Here is a 24,698-nt window from a genome sequence, read left to right as displayed (position 1 = left end):
ATATTTTTTTCTTTCAAAACAGAAATTAAAATCTTTTTTTTGGTTTGTTTGTTTAATTTTAAAATGTTCCTATAATCTATCATCAGTAGCTGGTAGATTTTGAATTGGGAACTCATATTAAAATTTGTACTATTGTAAATTATTTTTACGTGAGGGAATAGGATGTGGTGAAAGTTCTACTTCATTCTACAAAGTTCTAATTCCTGAACAATTCAGGAATTGTTCTACTGCTTACAATATATACAGCAAAGATGAGAACTGCTGGGTTAATACCTAATGGAAATGTCATTAGAGAAGGCAGAATTTTCATAATTTTGTATTCCCAATTTATTTACATTATGAAAATGAAGAAGACTTGAAATCAAATTAAAGTTTAGCGTAATTTGTATACTATTAACAAAATTATTAACAAAATGTTAAAATTTGCTAAGCAGCATCAGCTTGCATTGACTGATAAAGCAGTATGGCATGGCATTAATGCATAAGGCCGTAACATATCATCATCATTTTACCATTAATATTTCATCAGGATTATATTTTATGTTGCCATTTATTTCCAACTTATTTTTCAGTATAGCTTTAACTGTGTGAAAGATTTATTTTTCTCCATGAAGTGTGCACAGAAGTATTGATTTTAAAAGTTAACCATCATCATTAGGTTTTTTCAAACTTCAGTAGGATAAGTGGTGAGTGATAACAGAGGTGAGTATTTACTAGGGAAAAGGACTTTGGAGAAATTAATTCATAAAAATTAAGCTTTGGTGTTAGTTTGTATCCCAGGATATGAAATGAATGGGTATTTTTTTTCCTGTACATCTGCAATTTAAATTTTTCAATCAGAATGTATTGCAGTTGTAATTACCAAGCTCCTCACAATACTCAAAGTAGGTTTTCGTACAGAATCTTCTCTGGCTTCCTTAGTACCCAACAGCTGCAATATTAAAAGTGGCTCTGTAGTGTTATACTCTTGTCATGTGAAAAAAGAATAGGTATTGTGCCAGGTGCTGCTACTGAGCAGTGTGAAAAAGGGAAGGGACAAAGATTGTATGCAGGATTCTCAGCCTTCTCTCTCTTCTTACCTGGTAAGTCCATTACTGCTTTGTTCCTTTTCCTTGATTTTTGACATTCCTGGCTTTACTGAGAGCATCATTTCCAGAGTTTCATTTGCTGTGAAAGCTACAAGCACGTGAATCTTCAGTTTATTTCAACAATGAAAGCTGTATGTACTTTATGGCTCACTGAAGAACTGAAATAATTTTACAGATCCTCTTCTTTTTTACATCTCAGTGATGTTAGGTACTTAGCAAGTTGGAAACTCCAGCAGCATGAAAGATGAATATGCATGTTAGTAACCTGAAGCTTTTATCCAATTAAATACAAAAAAATATTTTAATACTATTATGTATTATTCTGTATAAATATTTGGTACTGAGTATATTTTCATGTATTTACCGCTGCTTGCTATTTAGTTCAGCATTCATATCTAATGAATTGCAGAGTTCAGAGATCTTCACTGTTGAATTTAGTTTCACATATTAAAAAGTAAATAGTGATACATTTGTTCCTGAAATCAGGCAAAAAGGGGTTTTCTTTCCTGATTGCTCATGAGTGAGGGTTCAGGAACTGTATTGCAACCTCCTTTGGTTTGACATCAGATAGATGTGGGTAATGAAATTTATGTATATTCCTCATTCACTAGATCAGTGAGTGTTATAGAATGTAGGTGTACCTTTATTTAAAAAGAAAGAAAGAAAGAAAGAAAGAAAAATTTCTTGGGTAAGGGTAACTCCTCTCTTGCCATACGTATATGATGGAGGAGAATTGGAGTATTTTTCTTCTTCTCTCCTTAGTTATTCAACTTGCAGCATTAAAGCTGACAAAAGACAGAATGAATTCTTTGACGATACTTGAATCTGAAGAGTGAGGTCACAGTGCTGCTAACCATCCTTTTTTTTGTATGGAGTATAAAATTGCACAGCAAATCTCCATGAAATGTAACATTAATTTCTATGTTTTTTTTTTTTTTTAAGCCTGGTAGCTTATCTGAACATGGCTCGTTAGAAAAGTGCATAGGGTCGTGAATGAAGATCATGGTAAAGGAGTTGGGAGTGTAGTAATAACTGGCCGGAGCTGTGTATGAAAAGATAGCTTAGGTAGGCATCCTGCTAAAAGTGAAACTATGTCTTGAGAAACAATCAAAATCAGTGACCTTGGATTTTTTTTTTTTTTTTAATTTCTATGGCTTCTCAGTTCTAGTCCTTCAATAAGAACATGAAAATGTTTTCTGGCTGTGGCAGTCTTCTATTGTACAGCAGCCAATTTATAATTATTCTAGAATTCAGCCTTTAATGAATGTAGATTCCATATTTGTATGCCATTCTGATGCTTATTCATTTTTTTTTATGTGCCTAATGAGACATGTACAAACAGGGCTAATTTTAAATTAATGATTTTATGGCTGTTCATTCTTTTAGGGAATGGTAACCTGTGTCTCATGTGTAAAGCAGTTGGAATTGGTTAGCACTTTGACATTTATTTTCTCATAGGTCTTATTTTTCCCAATAAGCTACCTTACTGCGATGTTTTAAAAACTGTGTTATAGGCATGTAGTTATATTGTTAGTTACAAAGTACTTTGAAATCTTCCCACACAAAATGCTGTGGAAATGCAAGCCCTTGTGTACATATTCATATCCAAGATGAGAAATAATACACTGATCTGTGTTGGAAAGTTTACCTTTTTTAAGCATCTCCCTGGAATTCAGGGGCCTGTGGAATAAGAAGGTAAGACTTGTTGTCATGTTCAAGGAATATTTAGAGGAAGTATGTATGTCCCTTATATAGTTGTCATTTTATTTTATTTTATTTTGTCTCTGTATGAGTCAGGGATGCACATAAATGTAAAGTTTTACTGTTTTTCATGAACTAATTTTGTCAGGATTCAAAAGTCTGCAATAGCAAGAGATGAATGTTTACACTTACGTCCACATTTAATAATGCCTTTCATACTTAGAAAGAAACAAACAAAAAAACCAAACTGCTCCTCTTGTTGCCTCATTCTTGAAAATGATTTTTAATTTCTTAGTGGTCTTATAGTTGCCATTCACTTTAGGATTGAATTAGATCTCAACTAGATAAAGTGTTAGTTTGGCATTTTACCTGTCCATTAGAAATATCAGTAATAGATATATTTGTCAAAAAGTCCACTTTAGTATTTGTTTCAAGACATACTACATTATCAAATAAATGTGTCCTAGAATGAAGAGGAGGGAAAGGCTTTTATTTGCTCAGTGAGTCTGCTTTTCAATGTTGCCACCATTAAAGTTGTATGTAGCAACCAGTGTTCTGCTTTCAGGATCTAGAGAGCTGTCATATACCCTACCCTATCCTGATGTAAACTTTATTGAGTATTTTCCCCAATCATCATTTGCTGTGGTGTTACAACTGTCACTGATCTTCAGTGCAAGTAGTTATTAGATAATGCTTATGATCAGGTTCAAAGGCAAGGTCAGATCCAGAATTCTGTTTTCAGCTTTTACTGTTAGTACTTTGAGGGGCAGTCAGCATATAATTACTAACTATAGTGCCATTGTTTTCTTTGTCAGTCAGTTTCTCTGGAGTATGTGATTTTTTTCATACAAAAGCATGTATTCAGAATATGAGGGAATATTAGGAAATATTTCAGAAGGAAAAAATGATGTCCCAAAGGTGCACTCAAAACCCACAAATTACTGCTGTTCTTTTAAGCAATTGGATTTCAAATGTCTAATTTTCTTTGAACAGTTTTCATCTACAGTCCTTCCTCTGAATGCAAATGTGTAAAAGTTCTGTATTTGTTTCTGGTGTCCATGTGGCAGAGGCAATTGCTTGACATGTTGAAATCTAAATGCTGCCTACTGAGCTTAGCGGGACTTTCTGTCTGAAGGAGGGAAATTATTTAGGCATCCTTTTTTTCCCATCAACCTGTGGTGTAAGGAAGAATTAAGAAGAGGTGTGTGTATGGTTAGCTGTTCTTTCAAGTGAAGCTTTCCAAGCTGCAAATTAAGAAGTAATCAGTGGAAGAAAAAAAGCAGTCAGAATGAACCTGTTAATTTTTTTTTTCAAATAGTGTGCCACCTGCAGAGAGCAAATCAATTTTTATTGACAAGATCCTCTTGGCCATTTCACTTCTGCAGGTTTCTCTGGCAGCAGTGGCATAAAAGTGAAGGAGAGAGCAATAAATTAGCCTTAATAAAAGCATCCACATAACTGATTGTTAGCACGTGCATTGAAGCATGGACAAAAAATAAAAGAAGAAGAAAATAGATTTAAGAAAAAATATTAAAAGTTACTGTTTTTTTCAACATTTGTTTTGTGGAATTGACACTACTTCTCAAAATTCATAACCACGTTGTTAATCTATTCTTGTCCGTGATCCTTGAAAAGATCACTTCTTGTTATATATTTTTTTAAATGCCAAGGTAATCTCATTCCAAACAGATGTTCTTTGGTAAATTTTTTCCAGCATTAAAATTTCCTTAACAAAGGATAATAAAAGATAGTAAAAGATGCTTCAGGAAGGCTCAATGGCCGGTGCAGTTTCCCAGTGAACTGATCAACTCTGGTGTCAAAAAATGGACTGTTATAATTAAAATATAGTCCAAATAGATTGACAGAGGAAAAAAAAAATCCTTCTTGAAGTTTGTGGATTTACTAGTATCTTAGCATTTTCTTCTGATTAGATAGGTTTTTTTTATATGGAAAAAAAGAAAGACAACTTTTTAGAAAAGGATAATATATAAACTTATATATATCCTTATATAAATTAGGACAGGTAGAAAGAGGTCTCTCGTGTTTCTAAATCATCACTGTATAATTTTTGAGAAGTGGTTCAATTTCAAATAATTATTAAAATTTCTAGCACAAGTAGATGTGTTTACTTATTACTTACATTACTTATAGTTGCTCTAAGCAGTTTATAAACACAGAATATGATCTACGTAAAAAGTTCTCAGGTTGGTTAAAGTGATGCTGCCTTATTGCCGTATCTCATCTTACTGTTACTGTGCTTGAAACCAAAACAGAATCAATTATACTGACTTCACACTACTAAGTGACTTTTGAATTTCTTACCGGCAACATGTCGCCTGTAGATCATCTGAGTGCTTGAGTGAAATCAGCTGTGTTGTGACTACTACATGGAGCTGTGCTTTATATTTGTCATCACACCTGTGCACGGAGGCAAAGCTAGGTAACATAAGACTGCCAAATGTTTAAGGGATTTTGTTTTTAGAAGATAAGCTGGGTTCTGATTAAATCTTTGTCTGCACACTGTGCGGCTGTAACACTTTGCATATGGAGAAGAAGAGTATACATTAAAATATTGGAAGAAAAGAGAAAAAACCTTAGCACTGCTATCTCTGGGTCTGCTTCCTGTAAAGAATATCTATAAAGCACGCTTATAAGCAAACTGAAAGCAGCATGTTCTTTATATGAGTTATAACTACTACTGATGGTGAAGCACTGTGGACATGAGAAACCCATAATGCTTTCAAACAGATCTTAACTATTATGAGGAGAGATTTGAAAAAATGTTTCTCTAGGTTTCAAATTCTAAAATGAAATTTTGTGTGTACAGTACTTTTATGACTGCATAAATTACAATTCATATTAAAATCATATTTGCACAGTTGGGGTTTCATAAATTCTTCTGATGTATTTGATTTCCCAATGGAAAGTGTAATATTCATGGCTTGTTTCCCTTGCAAGCGTAACACAAACTTTGGGCAATGTGTGCAAATACAGTGCCAATTTTATAATTGGACAGAACTGGATTTAATTTATGACAACACACATGGGTGGATTCACTGTCTCACTGAAAAATCAGAAGGGAGACTGAATTTTGTTTCTTGTTGTTGGTTGTGTGTTAGTTTTTGTTTTTTTGAATGTTGCTGTTTGAATCTGAATGATACTTTTGCCTTTACAAAAATAAAAAATATAATGCAAGCAGCAAAACTGAAGCACAAATACAGCATAGCAGTAATCTAAAATTATATATTGGTTCATAGGAATCAGGTATGAAAATCAGAAGTACAGATACTTAAAATCTGCACACTGAAATAAAGGTAGATCTTATGTATGAATTATATGATATTTCACGATGACTCTTTGTTGAAAGTGATATCTGGAGGGGAATATTCAGAATTTATCTGAACAGCAGTGGCTGGACTCCATTGCTGTTATGCAGAGAAATATTTTTATGTGATCAATAGTCTCTGTGTATGTCCCATTTTCATGACAAAAGACTGCTGTGTTTAAAAACAAACAAACAAAAGAGAGAGAGCAATAAAATGAGTACTGACTCTTAATAACAATGTATAACGTCAGGTGGTTTTTTTTTTTTTTCCTGAGGAGGTGTTAGTCTCCGGTTTTATTGTTTCTGAAAGCTGCAGGTATTTTCTCTATAGGGACAGACATTAATGTAGAACTTAGCTGCAGAAAGATCATTCAAAAGTAGAAAAAAATTATTCTAAAGTTAGAAAAAATACATTCTAATGTGTTCTGATAGCTTGATGCTGAAACTAAGCTAGATTTTAAATATTTTAAGTGCATTTTATATGTCAAATATCTGCACCAGTAATTGAAAATAAATGCTACAGTGCAATCCTCTGTTATCAGGAGGAATCTCTCCAATTTGTAGTGTTTTGTTCTGTTTCTTAACTGAAAAAGCAGGATATCTAAGTATGCTTGGGCATGATCATGGCGATCTAATTTCCATCCTACTGAAGGTGGTGAGATATGTAGTAAAATCTGGATTTAGAAATGCTGATTGAATTGTGTTCCTTAGAGCGATATGTATTCACTAGCTTTGACACATAAGTCACAGTCCTCATGAAATCTGTAGTTTCCGACTTTCCACAGGAAAATATCATGAAGTGGCCATGCTTCTTGAGTGGTTTCTGATCTCTACATGTTTTACAGCATGAGAAAATAACCATGATAAAGTAGGAATTTGGTTTCTGTGAAGACAGAAATGAAAGCATGAGATAAGTGTGATATCAGTTGCTGTGTTTTTACATCTCTGAACTGCGTGTTAAGGCAAACTCATGCTTTGTTAGAAAAAGACTTCCTCTGTGAAACTGAAGAACAGTGTTATGATACTAGCCCATTTTTAATTGCAGTATATGTGACAGGAGTGTTGTATGAGAGCTATAAAATAATTATCTGGAATTGCAGCTGCTTACCAGTTCTCCAACAATTCCAGCAGTTCTATATAATGTAAGTAAGTTTGAAGAATATTCTTTAATTGATGTACACGTTGTATGAAAGTTAGAAATTAAATGAGTACTTGTTTTGGTCGCAGAATTACCAAACTAGTTAACCCCTTATGACAATGACAATCATTGTCTGAAAGCTATTAAAGATACTTCTTTTAGAGCAGTCAGTATTAGCCCTGTGGATATGCAAGTATAGGGGTTTTTGTTAGGATAAAGAACATCTTCCTTTACCTGTTAAGTGGTATAGGAATAACTGAAAAAGGGAGATATTTAAAGAATATTGGAATTAGGCCCTGAATAATAGATGCACTTAAATAAAGACTGTACACACTGTGTGTTCTCTATCCTCAAAAGATAAACATCACCTTAGAGCATATGAAAACACAGTTGTCTTGTGCCTTTCTAATTCTGCATCTCTATTTCTTTATCTTCCGATTTCTTGCATCCTCCACAAAAGGTTGATGCAAAAGATAGCATTATAGAACGGTAGAAAGAATATAATTTAAGTGCTGTGGAGAGTAGCTTCATATGTTCTTTTTCTCCAGTTTAAGACTAGAGCACGTTGTATGTGAATTTTACCAATGGTGTAATATCCTGAGGACTGCCAGTTTGTTCAAATGAATGCAGTGCTTGCAGTACCGTATATATGTCAGAATGGATTCAGTATCAAGACTTCGAGTCATCTTTGGGCTTATGCTCCATAACACCATGAGCTACAGTCATATATTTGTCCTGTTCATCAGCGTGTTAGCCTATAATAAAAACAGACGATGTAGTTTAGTAAATCTTGAACTAATTTTGTTCAGCTTCTTCCTTGCTGTGACATTAATCTGGGAAGGGAATGTAAGGGATAGAAAAGATTACAGTCTGAAAAGTCAGAAGGAATGATAACAATAGATACAGAGAATTTTGAGGAGGGCTATTCTGAACAGTCAGCTGGTAAGTTACCTAGAGAATATGTAAGCATAGCAGTGGTTCATTCCTGTGAGAACAACAGTAGCTGTAAACTACAGGACATTAGCATTTCCTTTATCCTTTCATACAAATTGCAGTTGCATTTTCTTTGTATGTAGCTGTGGAAGAGAAATCAAGCAACAGGGAAAGAATTATGAAGTAAGAGGAAGCTGGTGAATTGGAAGGATTCAAGGAGACTGGTTGGTATTGCAGAAGCTACAGGCTTGTACTAACATTGATCATATTGCTTCCAGGCTGTAGAGCCAAAAATGGATGAAAAGGAGAAGGGAAAAGAGAAAAGACACGTGAAGTTTGATCTCATAGATACATGAACTTATCTAAGGTAGGAAAGAAGTTCTGAAGATTAAACTGATGAGTGGAGGGAAGAAGCTGCTGCAGCAAGGTTAGATCCCTACCTGCTAGTATTTTACAGTAATCAATATTTACACCTTTAGATCTTTCAGACTTAGCAGCTTTATCAACCAAAAACCATTATTTCATTCCTCTTCAATTTGCTGTATACATTCACAGGGGATTTGATCTAAGCTTATTACTTGCTGTTGCAGCCTGTCAAAAGTTTAAAGGGAGGAAAGCATCTTGGATGTCATAAAGGATGTCTAAGAGATATTTGTTGTTCTTGCTTTGTTCATTTTCCTTCTTAACATTTCCACTCAGTATATTGTAAAGCTTCTTGAAGAAAATGCAGTCTAATGTACTGCCTCAGAAAACAGAATGAAATTAAGAAATCATTTAGGGAAGACTAAAGGATTCAAGGCTGTGGTGGTGCTAATTTCATTTAAGTATGCCAGAATAAAAGGAGAGTTTTTTCAGAATAAAAGGAACATTGCATCTAAGAAGAAAATTGCGGAGAAGAGATTTTAAATACTGACTTCCAGTGTACTGGGTGTGATGAGTTTATAACGTTATCTACCTGATTGTCACAATTCTATTCTTTAAAAGAAGGCATATGATACAGCAGATTACTGAAAAGGACTGAGACAATATACAGAACATCATTTTCTTCTTAGATTCAGTGCTCACACCACGTTATAATCTTTGTTCCTCAGGTTCAGTGTTGTGAAAAATTGATGTAATTAGCCACAGAAATCTTTTAGGGTGAGATTGTAGTTTGTGGCAGAAGAAAATACAGTACAAAAATAACTTAATGATGATGTCAGTTTTAGTTTTGCATACTAGGCCATGCATTATTTGTTTTGTAACTTGATATGTATCAGACAATCTTTAGATTTATTTGTCCCTGAATTAGTCTAAATAACCACCATTTAAACTGGTGTACGTTGCACACCTGATGATCAGCCCTTCTCAGACTACTTGATTTTCACTTCTGTTGTGCAAGGTTTCACAAGAAAGATGTCTATGGGATAATTAGAGTTACAGAACTGTATGTTGCTTTTTTTTTTTAAAGTTTCTTTGAGAGGTTTTTTTTTTTTATACAATTCTTTAAAGTTTGAGGAGTAGTTGAGGCATGAAGGACATCTTTCATGGCTCATAATTAAATCTAGAAGTTAGGATGGAATTTTCTTATCCTGTCATGGTTGCCAAAAGCAAAGGAACTTTCTGCTGCTTTGGCTACCTCTCACCTTATGGCCCCATCTCAGTGAACAAGCATCCACCCTCACAGAACAGAGTCTCTATCCTTTCTAGGGATGTTCTTACAACTCTACAGTGTGAAAACACAAGCATTCAGTAAATGCATAATGTGTATCCCTTCATATTTTCATCCTGTGAGACCTCTAAATAATGCCAGACTTGTATAATAATGAGTGCCTTTTAAAATCCTTCGTGTTTCTTTTTGGCCTTGATCTTTTGTTTCTCTCTTGAAGCTGCACCTGAAGTTGTAAGAATGCTTGTGTGAGAGGTACTTCTGCATGATTTGTATTTCTTGCACGTGTAGATGAAATGTCAAGCCTATTAGGGATATAATTTAATCCTTGTGCTTTGAGAAGAATAACAAAAAGATTATTGACCATCTGAGAAAACAAGCTTCTTTTTGTTAGCGAGCACAATTCAAGAAAGTTATACGTGCATTCAGTAGGCCATTTCTGAAACTGAGCTACTCAGCAGTACAAAGTCTTTAATGATACTTAGTCAGCCAGTGTGCTTTTCTTTCCTTCTCTTATTTCAGTGTCTTTTCTTTCATGAAAAGCTCCTGCTTGTTCTATTGTAGATTCTTCAACAAGTCTACTCTTGCATTTCTTGGATATAAGGGTTCAATCTGGATTGATCAAGAGCAGTCTAAAAGGCTAGGAAATTTTCTCTTTAGTTGTGGCAAAGGAGATGAAGACTGAAAACTGTAAACAGATTTTACATCAGAATTGGTTTCACCAAAAAAAGGATTGGCATATAAGAGAGAGTTCATAAGAAAAAAGAATTATGTGTAAATGTATTTAAGCAAAGGATAGTTTAAATGTAATTGCAGCTCTTCTGGAAAAATTTGGAAAAGCAGATAACTAAGGGTATTTTACTTCCCAAAACAGAGTTCACCAGAAATCATTTTATTCTAAAGGAAGCCATCTTTTTTCAGAAACATGGAAGACAACCATGGTTTTTATCAATTCCTAAGTGATATGAATCAACTACCAGTGCAGCTCATCAAGTAAAAACTTCTGAAAAGAAAGCATTTTACAGGATTTCCTTATTTTGGAAATTCCACCTGCAGCCCTGTGGAATGGCTTATTGAAACAAGATAGAGATAGAAATGAGTGTAACTCCCCTGTCTTGTAGACCTATCCGCTAGTTTTCTCTCTTTTTCTTTCTATGCAGAATTCCTTCTAAACCATTTCTGTGGAATTAAAATTCAAATTAAAGTTTAGGTATTAGTTAATCATGAAAAGGTGCTTTTTTCAAATATCTGCTCCCTCTGTTCTTTCTGTGGCCAAACTGATTTGCGTGGGTTCTCTCACAAGAAAGCTTCTGCAGTAAGAAAGAATTTGCTAACTCAAAAAAGAAATAATGTGTCTTTCAGAAGAAAGAGCTGGACTTGGGAATAAGAGTAGGTGAAAAGAACTTTTGCTGAATGAAACTAAACAATTTCCATTTATTTTTCAAAGTAGAATGTCAATTCAGCAAATAGAGGGACTGTATTAGATCAAACTTAAAAATGAACCAACTGGGAGACAAAAGCTAGTCTCTTGCTGCAGGTCTCAGTGTTTGTTTTTTTTTTTTCATTTTGTTTTTAATATATAACTTTTATTCCCCCCAGTTTCAATAAATTTCAGCTCAGTGAAGATGCTAGAGACTGATACACTTTGGAAAACAAGAGTTCAGTTATTTCATATTTCGGCTCCTTTTCTTCATATTTCCTTTAAAAAATAATAATAATAAAGCCATGGAACTTAGGTTAAGTTCCAAAACTGTATTAGGTAAATTAAAGTATGTTCAGAAAACATTTTACAGTACAGAAATATTTTCTTTAACATAAACAATTATCTTCTCTGTAATTCACCTCTATTCCAAACTGTGATTTTTTGTGTGTGTGTGTTCTGTTCTAGTGAGCTATTTATAGTATAAGCTGTTGTTTCAGGTAGGTGAATGTGTGCATACTGATAGAAATGATACACAGGATTATCAAGAAAATGCAATAAATAAATAAAGCAAGAATTTTAGAGAAGACATCATCTTCACATTCCCATGAGAGTGTATATCCTTCACTGTTGGCATTTCTTATTTTGGAGAGTTCTGCATTTGTGAAGTTGGAGTACGCAGTATGAACTGTTGTCTGTCCTGACAAATTAGCCCATAAGTACCAGCGCACTAGTTCTTGCAAAAAACATGTTAAGCTCAGCAGCATGTCTAGATAATTTCTGTAAGAAGTTCAAGTGAAATCTGTCTTCTCTACCACAGCATATTGGAAATAGGCTATCAGTAGTTGTGTCTTCTATTGTCACTGGATCAATAGTTTCAGGAGCTCCTGTCACTTCTGTGTGACCTCACCCCCTGACCTCATGACTCCCGCACTTCTTATTGTGCAGTGACCTGTCTTCAGTGGAAAAGCAGAGGAGCACATTCATTATGGTTCTGCCCATACTTGATGGGAAAGAGGGTTTATGTCCCTAAGGGTGGAAAGAGACACGAAGACACGTTTCCTATTCCCTGGCTGTGTGCTCCAACAATTGAGCTATATACTCAATCAATTGTTTTTCACACTGACTCTGATTCAATACTATATATAGGTTTTGGGCACACATAGGATCAGATTAGACCCAACAGGAGATTTAGATATGTGAATATTTAGTTTGTGAATCTCTTAATGACCTTAAGTAAGAAGTCCTGACCTGCTTGCTCAGTTTAAACTAATAATTAAAAAAGATGTAAGCTTATATAGGGAAGGAAGTAGCTAAAATTTGTGCACTCAGGAATATTTATGAACTGTGGGTATTAGAGGTACTGATGTATTCAATTAGGTGGATAAGGTTTTTTTATTAGTTCTTTTGTGACCAAAGTGTCTAAATTCCGCTTATATTGAAATTTGTCAATTCCTGAATCTGGACCTTAGTGTGTTCTTTGTTTTCTGTACTCGTCTAGAAAGTATTGTGGTTTACTTGTTAAACGTAAAACTTACACTGAAAGTATTCAAGCTGATGTAAAATGGTAAAGTGCTTACCTCTTAGTCTAGGTCTCTTTTTCAGGAAGTTCCTTGGTAACTGCAGCATTTTCCACTGAGATTGTTTTTATCTTATGCATTTCTGTCTTGGGATGATAGAATATTTAATTTTCCTAATTACCTATATGTAATTCATGAAGTTCAGTGATTATTTGATCATTGTGATTCATAGGAATCATTATTTAATGTATTTTGAAGACGAATCACAAATGCAATGTAAAGAATGCTTTCTAGGATATTCCTGAATTTTTCACCTTTTCCTTCTCAATTTTTTTAAGGTAACAATACCTAGGCCTTCTGTGGCATCCACACAATCTGCTTCAGAGAGCTTTCATTATGGCCACCAGCTAGAGAAAAGAGAGCGAGATGCGCAGTCTATGGAACAAACAGTGGAACTTTTGTCTCCAAGAGAAACTTTGCCAGGTTTGGTTGTGACAGAAGATACCACAGTTAGTGGCAGCAGACCAGGTATGGTACTTCATATCAGCCAAGAAGTGCTTGGAAGGGAAGGACATGTCAAAGAATGTGCCAGTGTCCTGAGCAGTGGCCAAAAGGACCTACCTGAAAAACACAGTGGGAGGCAGGAAGAGAAGGAACTTGAAAAGCTTCCTGTAGAGACTGAGGAAGAACTACTTCCAGTGGTTTCTGAGGCTGCTGTTGTAATGCCGAGCAAAGAACAGAATTCTTTGCCAGGAAGCTCGAAATCTGCAGATGAAGATCCTCTAACTAATACTGATGCTGCTGAAGAATCAAAGCCAAGGCCTGTCTGCTTGGTGCCAAATCAAGATGAGCTTCTGAAGTCAACAGCACCTGAAACACCAGAATTTTCTCCGTCAAGACGTATCAACCCATATGCTAATAGACAAGCAAGCAAAATAGTACCAGTTCAGGAAAATGGCTTTCATTCTAATAAGGAAGAAGTCCGTGTCCAAGATTTGCAATGCCACCAAGTGGCTCTTACTACATTTTTGCACCAGGAAGACAAGAAGGAGAAAAATGCTCCCAGAAATGGAGAGTTATTCCACTGCATTTCAGCAAATGAGAATTCTCATCGATCTAAGAAGGACTTAGTTAAATCTCCTTTTGTATTCAGGCAGAGCCGAATCCCGGTTTTAGCACAAGAGATAGACTCAACATCAGAATCCTCTTCTCCTGTTTCAGCGAAGGAAAAGCTTCTTTTAAAAAAGGCCCATCAGACAGACTTGGTCAGACTACTTGTGGAAAAGAGACAGCTCAAATCTTTTCTTGGTGACCTCTCAAGTGCCTCTGATAAGTCACTGGAGGAAAAAATGGCTGCTGCTCCAGTACCATTTTCTGAGGATGATGTATTATCTTCGTTTTCTAAACTGACACTGGACTCTCATTTCAGCAAGCAGATGGAAGATAGTTCTTTATCTCCAAGCAGCCCTCAGTCCAGAAAAAGCAAGATACCCAGACCAGTGTCCTGGGTCACCACTGAGCAAATAAACGGTTCAAGTTCAACTCAGTTCCTTCCTCGGCCACCACCTGGAAAACCACCTACTAGGCCTGGGGTAGAAGCAAGGTAATACAGTGAAAATACAGATTGATTTCAGGTTGAAAATGGATTTGAGCTAGGCTGCAGTTACTGTGCAGCATGCAATTGTGTAGAAGTTCCGTCCTTATTTTTTTTTAATTGCTGGCCTTCAATTCTCTGAAAAGTCTGGCATTATTGGAAAATGAATGAGGAAAGACTGCTAGTCTGCTTCACCAGTAAATTTTATACATCAATAGATGTGTAGTCAGAATTTTTCAATCTGTCAGTCTATAACTAAATCCTTGCACTTTTTTTCTTCTTCAAAATGCGATCACTTATTCAGAGCTGTCAATTATTCACAAACTTACAGAAAACAGTAGGATTTATCATATACAGCCCCTTTTAACGTTGAACCGTCCTTATTGCAGAAGCTTTAATTATTCTTGTTTGGAGAGTCCACCCGTCAATATGAAGTTAATTAACTATGCTCTGATCATGGCTAAGTAAAAACAACCAATTAATGGATGATAGAGTGAACTGTAGAAACGTTCCTTTGCAGGTTCTGAATATAGACAACCACAATCTAGTTTATTCAGTGCCTAAATTACCAGGATAAGGAGAATTATGATATAATCAGTAGTGTGAAATCCTCTGAAGGAAGTTGTGGTTTGCTTTGTCATCCTTTTTGTATAGGAGTATACTGATGATGGACAGGAATGGATACATCCCATCAAAACAGAGATATTGTAAGCATTGCTTTTATGTGCACTTCAGCATCACTGGGAAATCTCAGTTTTCTTGTAGATGTTTAGTCTGTTTATGTAGGTGAGTTTATACAACTGTGATTATTGGGTTGATTAGAATAACATGGAGGCCAAAACCTAGATGTCAACATCTCTACCTTACAAGAAAGTTGACATTCAGATGTCTGTTCTGCCATGTAAACTCATCCTTAGTTTCAAATGATACTAGAATTCAAATAGACACACAGTAAGTAGATTGAAAAAGAAATATTTTTTCTTCATTTCTTCTTAAGGTTACGCAGATACAGAGTCCTGGGGAGTAGCAGCTCGGACTCAGATCTTATCTCTCGTCTGGCTCAAATTCTACAGAACGGATCTCAAAGACCAAGGAGTTCTACACAGTGTAAGAGTCCAGGATCTCCACATAGTCCAAAAACACCACCCAAAAGCCCTGTCAACCCCCGACGCAGTCCCAGTGCCTCCCCTAGGAGCTCTTCCTTACCCCGTACTGCTAGTTCTTCCCCATCACGCGCGGGGAGAACCCACCATGATCAGAGGAGTTCCTCCCCACATCTTGGGAGGAGTAAATCACCTCCTAGCCATTCAGGCTCCTCATCTTCTAGGAGATCCTGCCAGCAAGAGCACTGCTACAACAAACCAAGCAAGAATGGTCTGAAAGGATCTGGCAGTTCCTTATACCATTCCCCAAGCGCTAAGACTCCCACAGGAAAGAGCAAATCAGCCACTAAGCTTAGCAGATAGGAACTGGGCCTTGACAGGTATAAATCCTCCTCTTAAGTCTGATGCATGTTGTGTCTGTGTACTGTGTATTTAAAAAAAAAAAAATAATCAAAAAAGTATATTTAAAAAAAAAAGTGTTGAATCTGCGCTTTTTAAGAACGTAAGCTTCATAAACTATTCATGAGAAAGCATACTTTGTAAATGAGTGGCCAGGCATTGCCTAAGAGCAGGCAGCAAGCAGATCTGGGGGGAAAGGGAGTAGAGGACAGGAAAAGAATGACTGGGAAGTCAAAGAGGTGCAATCTGTTTAAAGTAAAAAAAAATATTTCCAAGGTGAGTGTTTTAAAAGGGTATTTATTTCCATGTTTTCAGTTTACTTAACTAGAAGATTTGGCCTAATTATTTAAGGCTTGTCTTAAGAATTATTTAAGAAATCCAAAAGCATTATTCCCAAAACAGCACCACTTGGTATGGCTTAAGCATGTCTCTACAGTTTTTAAAAAAGCACAGTTTATAAGACAGTAGTATTTCTACCTTATGAGTCTCTTTCATTTTGAGTTTTACACATCAAAGTCACTTAGTGCTCATCTTGTCCCTATCTACTATAGCACAGATTTGCTTACATGAAGTATCATATATCTTGCCCCTTTTTTACTCTGGTGACACTTTAAATATGAATATTAAGAGTTTCTAAGATGTTTTTGTAGTGATATTATGTAGAAATTTGTTTAGTACTAATTAGGATCCAATAAGCTAATTCTTGGTTCCATATCATACACTTCTTTGGGAATCATAAGGGGTTCTACCTCATTAGGTAGAATTTGGAAGAGCATCCTCATCTTAGGAGATGAGAGAAAGAAGTCTGCAGTTCACTGAATGTTGCAGATTTAGAATGGATTGCAGTGAATCTTCAAAAAGGAGTGCCTGATCTTTCCCTAACCAGAATGAAAAAAGAATCATTGTTACTGCTGGCCTTTGCTTTTTCTGTTAGTTATGGATCACTGAAATCACTGATCTTACATTGGAGAATCGATTATAACCAAGATTATTTATTTATTTTATTTTAATAAAAAATGAAAGATAAACTCCTTGGGAGGATTCAGGTGACAGAAATACAGCCATTACCTTACGAAATCTGCATAAGAATCATTAGAGCAAAATACATAGAAAACAATCTGAGATATTTTTGTAGTTGGGTTTTTGTTATTCTTCCCAAATCATTCTTTGATAGCCAAGCTTTGTTATCTGCCAGTGCAGTCCACTGTGTCTAATTCTTATAATTTTTTTTTTTTGGTAGTTACTTAATAATCTCTTGTGCTCTACAGAATCTCTGTAGAGAACATTGTGATAGACCTTTTTTTGCTACATTCAGAAGAGAATATTGGCCAAGAATAGTAACAAGCATGAATGCAATCCTAAAAAAGATGCAGCCAGCTCTCCTTGGTTATAACTGTTGTGGTGATACTGGATGTGTAGGAGACTTGTCAGTTGCTGATCTGCTTGCTGTAGTCATATGCCTCTCCAGCCAGCATCTGTGCTTTTTTTTATTTAACCTCTGCCAAATGAATACCTTTGGATTAAAAGGGAATATTTTGTCTCTGAGCTAACACATTCTAATGCTGCATTAAAGCTGCCCTGGAGCTGCACTGAATTTCACTTGCTCTGTCAGACTATGTTGATTTTTCTTTTTCTTACTGTTAATATGTACATGGTTTCTCATACGTAATGTAGCACAGTGTGGAACCTTAATTTCATTCAGGTTTCAATCACTACAGATGAATGCAATAGGTAGGGTATACCTGCTTTTTCTGAAAAAAAACTGTACCATTGGAAAGTCCTATTTCTTTGTATTATATTGTATAATAGGTGCTATACCAATAATTGCATGTCCTCATGGTAAATTATATAATATAAATATTTATATATACATACATGTATATGCTTATATAAATTCACTTTCTCATTTTTCACTTGTAATTTATGGACCACGCATAATGCAGTTCCCGCTGTTAGTTCCTGAATACTCTTGGCATTGCATCTTCTATTTCCTGGAGGAAAAAAAAATTCTGGAATGCACAAAGTCTAATAACCTTTATACCTTGGAACAAGATTGAAGGACTACTGATTTCTCAACCAGCCAATATTTTGTCTTGCAGCTCTCTGTCTTTCTTTAGAATTGTGTGTGCATTTGCATATGAACAGGAACAGAAACTGAAAGGTATTTTTATTTCTTATTACAAATAGGACTTATTGATTATTCATTTTTCTTTTATAATGTATGTTCTTAATTGTTATGAATACTCATGATACAGGTACAGTGGCAGTCAACGAATACCTGATAGATGAATGTGACAACAATTCCATCTTTCCTTCCTGTTTTCCTCATGGCATAAAAAAAAAAAAAGAGAGAGAGAGAGAATACTGGTTCCCATTTGTGATAGTTCTACTGTGGGCACTGCTGGAATTATTTGATAAGGTGGTATGGTAGCCTAAGGTTATTTTCTCTCCACTCTTCCTTATTTTCCATTTTGTTGCAGTCCTTTGAGCTTATTCCTACATTAATAGGATCAGTTTGAAGAGGTACCGACTTTACGCATACTCTCCTGAAATGCTGAAGTTGAGGTGTTCGTATTTTTCTCCCTAACACGAAACAATCCAGAAACAGGTAATTGCTTTACAGATGAGAAAGAATATTAACACCTAAGGATTTTTTTTGTGCTCTTTCCAAAAATACAGACTTGTCCATTACTGCACTTTACTATGTATGGCAGGGGAGTTAGATTACTTGATCTTTAAAGGTCCCTTCCAACCCCAACCATTCTGTGATTCTCTATAAAATAAGCCAATGTTGTAGATACTCACCTGTACTTGAACTAGTTGCCAATGTAACGGTAGTAAACTATGCCAAAATAGGATAAAAGATCAATCATGATTGATAAATGAGGCTTCTTTCAGTGCAATACGAGGTAAAAAGCCTCTGTATCACCGAATGCTTCTTGCCGTGGATTCCACAGGAACTAGTGAGAAAATCATGAAAATACAAATGGGGGGTGGTTATGAATAATATGACTTGAATTACCTGCTCTTCTAGAAATTTTTATTGCTTGTTGCCTTCCGCCAAAAACGTACAGAATTGCATACTGTAGACTAATGTAGCAGCTGGTTAATGTAGTTAGATAGCGGTCAGCTGATCACCTCATCTGTATATTTGTTACTGTAATATTTCGAGGAGGTCTGTTTAATTATCATGAGCTCTGTAGGCCCCAACACTTGCATATGCAACTGACTACATAGAACCATCAATGTATGTGTGTGACCCTTGTGCAGAGGGGGAATGAAGGATCTATGGAGGGTATCTGCAACAAATTTTCAGGAATGGGAAGATTTTTCTCCATGATATACAACACTTACAGTCATTTTGCTTAAGCATTCAGCAGTTCGTACAGTAATTTTTAGCTGAAAAACAATGTAATTCAAGGAGCTGTTGCTTTGTGCTCTTCAAGTATCCATTTCTTTGGAGTGCAGTGCAATGGAGCTATGGCATGTTCTGGATGCAAATGCTGCACGTGCATTTCCTCTTCACGGTGTTACCTGTGCTGTTTCTTCCAGCACTTTGGAGCATTTTTTAGAGAAATTGAGGCAGGAAGCTTGTAAAGTAAAACAGAATGTGAAAAGATTGACCATGTCACAAAAACTTTTGTCCTGCAATTTTGCATGATATAATGAATTTGAGTGACGGCCTCGAAAATCAATATTAATGTCAACAAAATTTATTATTAATTGCAAATCTTAATTGCTAAGCAAAACTCTGTTAAAAATAATAGGAGGTGTCATACGGTATAACGACACTGGCAAGTCATATGACAATATGCACCTATCTATTTGAGTGGGATCAGTAAGAACGAACAATTTCAGTGTTCAAAGGCAGGAGCAATCTGAGTTTTTAACTGCTAGTACGTACAATTATTTGGGAGGCGCAGACCTCTGGGGAGTTATAGCCACTGGTTGTAACTTGGAAAATCTGGACATATTCCTGCCTTGAAGTCTGCATGCTTGAGATGAAGCTTTCTATCATACCTCACTAAACAGTCTTGGTATAGAAGGAAGGGTCTGGTGCTGTATATTTCAGAGATTTTTCCTCTGAAAAAGACTTGCAAGAACTCTACCTGTTAGAATTTATAATTATTATGGCATTGATTATCGCTGGCAAAACACAGAATTTTGATTTTTTTTATATATATAAATATGTTTGTACATGTGTGAATATACACATTTACCTAGATACTGTTATACTATATAGAAACATGTTATTTATATACATATATACACATGCTTATGTGTGTATATAGGTAGAAACACTCAGCTATTGCATCCTGTTTACTTAAATTCATTTACCAGAGTGAGCTGAGGTCTGTGGTGCTTTGATTTGGTCTGATCTCTGCTTTATCTGCCGTAATTTTGCTATGCCCTAATGCCAATTCTCTTCCATTTTACAAGGCCTGATCCTTCAGTCCTCTTTTGGCAGAACTCCTGTAAGCCTTTCTTGTTGCAGTAACGTTTATGCAATGGTTGATTGCAGCACTCCTAAAAATGTATTATTTTTCTCTCTGATGCGAATGTAGACAATGCCAGTTGAATGATGTGGACTTTCCTGTAAACAGATTTTTTTCCATAATGAAATAGAGATTTCTGTAAAACACTAAGAAGCAGAAACTCTGCTAAGAAGGTGATTGTTTCAATGTTTTTAAAAAGTCTAGTTGCAAAACAGGAAGACTTGCCTCCAATTTTTATATGTATGTTAAAAATGAGAGAGGAATCTTCCAGAAAGAAATAAGAGAATAGAAGGGAGCTTAAACTCACTAATGAACTCAATAACTAACTCATGGAATATACTGATAGTAGGTTTTTTTTTTTTTTTTAATGCAGGAATGATCCTGCAAGGTGGTGAGAGCCATGCCTGTCTGTTCAATGCCAGTGAGCAAGAGGGTTCTCAGGTGTCTAGGTTAATATCGTGATCCGTTATAGTGCATTTTCCATATGTTTGTCTACCCTAAAGAGTTGTTAGAGAACCATCAAGTGTATAAATAAAAGCCTTGACAATTATCCACAATTCCCATCTTTAACTGTGAAAGCTTTGGATGCTCATTCATTTCTGCAACTGGCAGGATAGCACAGGATATTTTTATTCAACTTTTTGAGCAAACCAAGTAGGCAACAAACTGAAGGATTTTGTTTGCTGTTTTGAGTTGGCTGAAAGGTCTTGTTCACAGTTTGCTGTTGCTGGTAACTTTGGTAAAAGGAAGCAAGGTTCAGTGTTTTGGCTCCGTGCAGTCCGTAGGTGTGGATTATGCTGTTCTTAGCCAATATGTGCGACCACGTCACACAAGGATACCTAAGCTATCCCCTTGAAGCCAGTCTTCCTCTCCCCTACATGCAACGTTTGTAAAAGAGAAACGTTATGAAATTCAGCCTAGATTCTATAATAACTACCTGGAATTATCTTAAGATATTGCAAAATACTGAAAAGTTTATTTAATCACAGTAGCAACAAGCCTCGTTTGACCGTGGTTTAAGTAACCAGATTTTTAATATTAACCTCTGAGTGTTTGTTTGTTTGTTTTTAAGGAAGAATTGAAGAGGAATGTATTATTTTAAAGTCTAATGTATTAACTTGGCAATTTTTCCAGCCTTTCGGGATTGAGCATGTAGGCTGATTTTACTCTCTGTTGCTGGTAACACATCCTCTCTTAACAGGAGCAGTGACAGCATCTCAAAAACTTTATACTTTTGTGGGATTAATAGACATTGCTTTTCTAACTTTTTACAATGGCTGGCATTTATGTGGGCTATCTCCAGGAGTTATGTATTTTCCTTTTGGGAGATTTCTTCAACAGAAACAACCATGTGGTTGACACAACAAATTTAGCACAGAGAAACTTGTGACCTACAGAGCCCAGCAGGGAAGCTGAACCTGGGCTGCAGGGGGTGCTTCCAGGGTCTGGCTGGTTTTCTCTAGTGTTGTGATAGAGAAATTGTCTTTCAGAGAACAGGAATTTAGTTGCAGTGCTATGCAACAAGACCTGTGTATCCTGCTCCTTCCTTACCACAGGAGAGTTCCAGCTGACTGGTTAATTTAGGTGCCAAAATCCTGGGTGAAATTCTCTCTGGTTTTGTTTCAAGTATGTCAGGATTCCCACTAATGCAGTGCAAAATGTAAACGCACAAAATTGTACGTACAAATAATGAATGTGGATTTGAAGTTTCTGCTCTAAGTGCTGAGCAGTGCCTTTTTTTGTAGGGCAAATGTTAGCCTGTGTTTTGCTCCTGTTTCTCCCCAGTCCATGTAAACAACTAGGATCCTTTCTGTTCTTGTGCAAGTGAAACTTTCATTAAAATAGAGCCTAGTTTTGTTTAGCTTTTTTTTTTCCTGCTTAGAGACTGAAGGAATAAATTCACTCTATAAATCTTGCATTTGCGGTTACTGTATTTTAAATTGGAAAATGCCTATTTTTAGTAAAGACTGTGACATGACTTGCTTTTTGATCCCATATTTTCTGTAAGAATTACTGCTGTTAGTCAGCTTAGGCCAAGACTACTGAGTCCACTGTTTCTTCTGAAAACAATACTGCAGGTGGGCTACTCATACAGGATTCTGATGGTCCCCAACTGGCTGTGGGAATTCAGCTAGTATTACTTGGTTACAGGTGTTTGTTTCATTTTGAGATCACTTGATCTGTGACCTAACTTTTACATAAGGGAGCTCTAGTAGCAGCAGGCCAGCTTGCTCCCAAAGGTACATAATGTTGACCAGCTTGGTCTGCAAGGCTTCAGATTCTTTCAAGTCCTTATCTGCATTGTGGCAGGCAAGGTCATAAAGGTTTGACACGAGGTGCAGTAAGGGATTTTGGTCCACTTTGCATCTTCTCCTTCTCTCCAGTATGACTGGACATCTGGAATGATTGCCCAGCATCCTTCTCTGCATCTTCTGCTTTTTAAGGTTGGAATGCAACACTTGAAATTATTCTTGAACTTCTAACTGATTTTCTGTAGAATCAACCCAGAGATGAGTTGCAGTGTGTATTAGAGAGAGAGAGAGAACAGGTGTCAATTTTCAAATGCTTTCATATGAATATCCAAACTGATAAAATAAGGAAATCACCAGCAATGCCTTCAGACAAGTACTTTTTGAAGCTACAAACCAATGGCTGCTAATTGAAAATCTCTAGGCAATACCACAAAGAATGAAATTGGTGTATTAGCTAAAAATACAATGTTGTCACTCCATAAGGAATTGAATACTTGATCTGCATCATGATTAAATTAAGTGCATAGCAGTTCTGAGGTTGTTCGTTACCACTGAGTAAGACAAATGTTGAGTCCTTCAAAATTCTCTTGCTCAATAATTGCCATTCTCTTTCCCCTCCTAGGAAATCTTCTAAGCCATTCTTTTTCTTTTAAGTTTGCTCAGGCACCCAAGAACAGGAAAGAGTTGATGCGCTTGTAATGGTCATTTGTACATAAAGGTGTAATTATTTATTTTCTCATTTGTACCATATCAAGGCTTTGTACAATGTTTTAAGTTTTGTTTTCAAATTATTTTGTATTTTATTTTTATAAACTGGTTATAAATAAAATACTCATTCAGCATGCAAAACTTCAATCCTTGACTGTGTTTGTATGGTGATTTTACTGTTTAAAGTATACTCTATGAAGTTTATTTCTCTCAATTTTTTTTGTTATTGTACGTTAGATGGAGGAAAACTTTGTTTTCTGTTATGAGAAAGCAGAAAGCAAGTGTCAGTACTACTGCAAAAGAAGTTGATGATCATACTGCAAGAGTGATTGGGTCAATGGGAGTTCTACTGTTTTGTATATTGATGTATTGTGTAATAAGTAACATTAGGAAGGACTCAACCCTCCTCCTTAAAGACCTCCCTCTCTATTTGCTCTTGTTCTTTGTCCATCCTCTCTGCATTCACCCAAACAACAAATGCCACGGCAGATCAGATCAATTTAGCAATGATGTGGTGGATCCCGGCTTTGTTCATGTAGCAAGCAAGCTACACTTACGGATTCTTAAATGGGCTAAATTATAATTTCTTCTTTAGCCAGAGGCCACTGTAATAAATTTGTTTGTCCAGCTGTCTAGACATTCATGCCAAGCTTTTACAGCCTCTTGTAAAGTCTCATTCCCTGTGCAGTACAGTTCAGCTGCAGATAGCAAAAACATGACTGAAGTTGTTATTGAATCTAGACAGTTTGTCCTACGTGTAGATGCAGTGTTAACCGGTTCCTCTAATTCTCTCCAAGATCCTTTCATTTCTCTTTCTAGAAAAACTAGATAAAAGTACAGTGTCATCACAATTAATATTTGTAGCCTACATGCATGCTTGTCTTAGTCCTTGTTGTGTGCTATGGAAAACAATGCTTGCTCTTTGCACAGCAGAACAAGGTTGCTAGGGAAATCTAGAAGAATTGGAGAAAGTTCCCGGATCTCTTTCTTGGCGTTGCCACTGTTATGCCCGGTATGTGAAGTAAATTAAAGGCCAGCTCTGCCCTTGTTCTGTTAAGAGCAGCCAGAAAAGTACTGTTGTGCTTCTGGAGGGTGTGTGCTCTTTGTGTTCCCAGTAAAGCCACCATTTGATAACAGAAAAGCCACACAAAGAAACGAAAAGTCAGCTGTATTGATTGGAAGTTGAAAGTAAAAAATGTACACGCTCTGTACTGCAGGTGAGATAGATATCTCAATATCTTAAGTTATCTAGAATGTTACATAAGTAGTGATCATAACCAAAATTGGAGAGTGGTCTCAACTTGGTTCCAACATACTGAGGCTGAAGAAGATCCAAGGCTGGAACAAAAACACCACAGGAGATCAGTGCTGAG

At 36.0% G+C, this 24,698-nt stretch overlaps 1 protein-coding gene across 11 annotated transcripts in view; it reads left to right on the top strand.

The window, feature by feature from the left end:
• Nucleotides 1-23,472, top strand: part of TTBK2 (tau tubulin kinase 2) — an 86,691-nt gene extending 63,219 nt beyond the window's left edge. For 8 of the 11 annotated variants that reach the window (XM_040701916.2, XM_040701914.2, XM_046942647.1 and 5 more), the window contains 2 exons: nucleotides 13,112-14,376; nucleotides 15,365-23,472. In XM_040701916.2, the coding sequence (XP_040557850.1) occupies nucleotides 13,112-14,376; nucleotides 15,365-15,833 (1,734 nt within the window). In that variant the 3' untranslated portion in view covers nucleotides 15,834-23,472. The remainder of the gene's footprint in view (nucleotides 1-13,111; nucleotides 14,377-15,364) is intronic. The other 3 variants (XM_004941660.5, XM_040701918.2, XM_040701917.2) reach the window with 3 other exon arrangements.
• The last annotated feature ends 1,226 nt before the right edge of the window (nucleotides 23,473-24,698 follow it).

Source organism: Gallus gallus, chromosome 5, assembly GCF_016699485.2.
Source record: "Gallus gallus isolate bGalGal1 chromosome 5, bGalGal1.mat.broiler.GRCg7b, whole genome shotgun sequence".
Lineage (NCBI taxonomy): Eukaryota > Metazoa > Chordata > Aves > Galliformes > Phasianidae > Gallus > Gallus gallus.
This window is presented reverse-complemented; position numbering and strand designations above follow the sequence as displayed.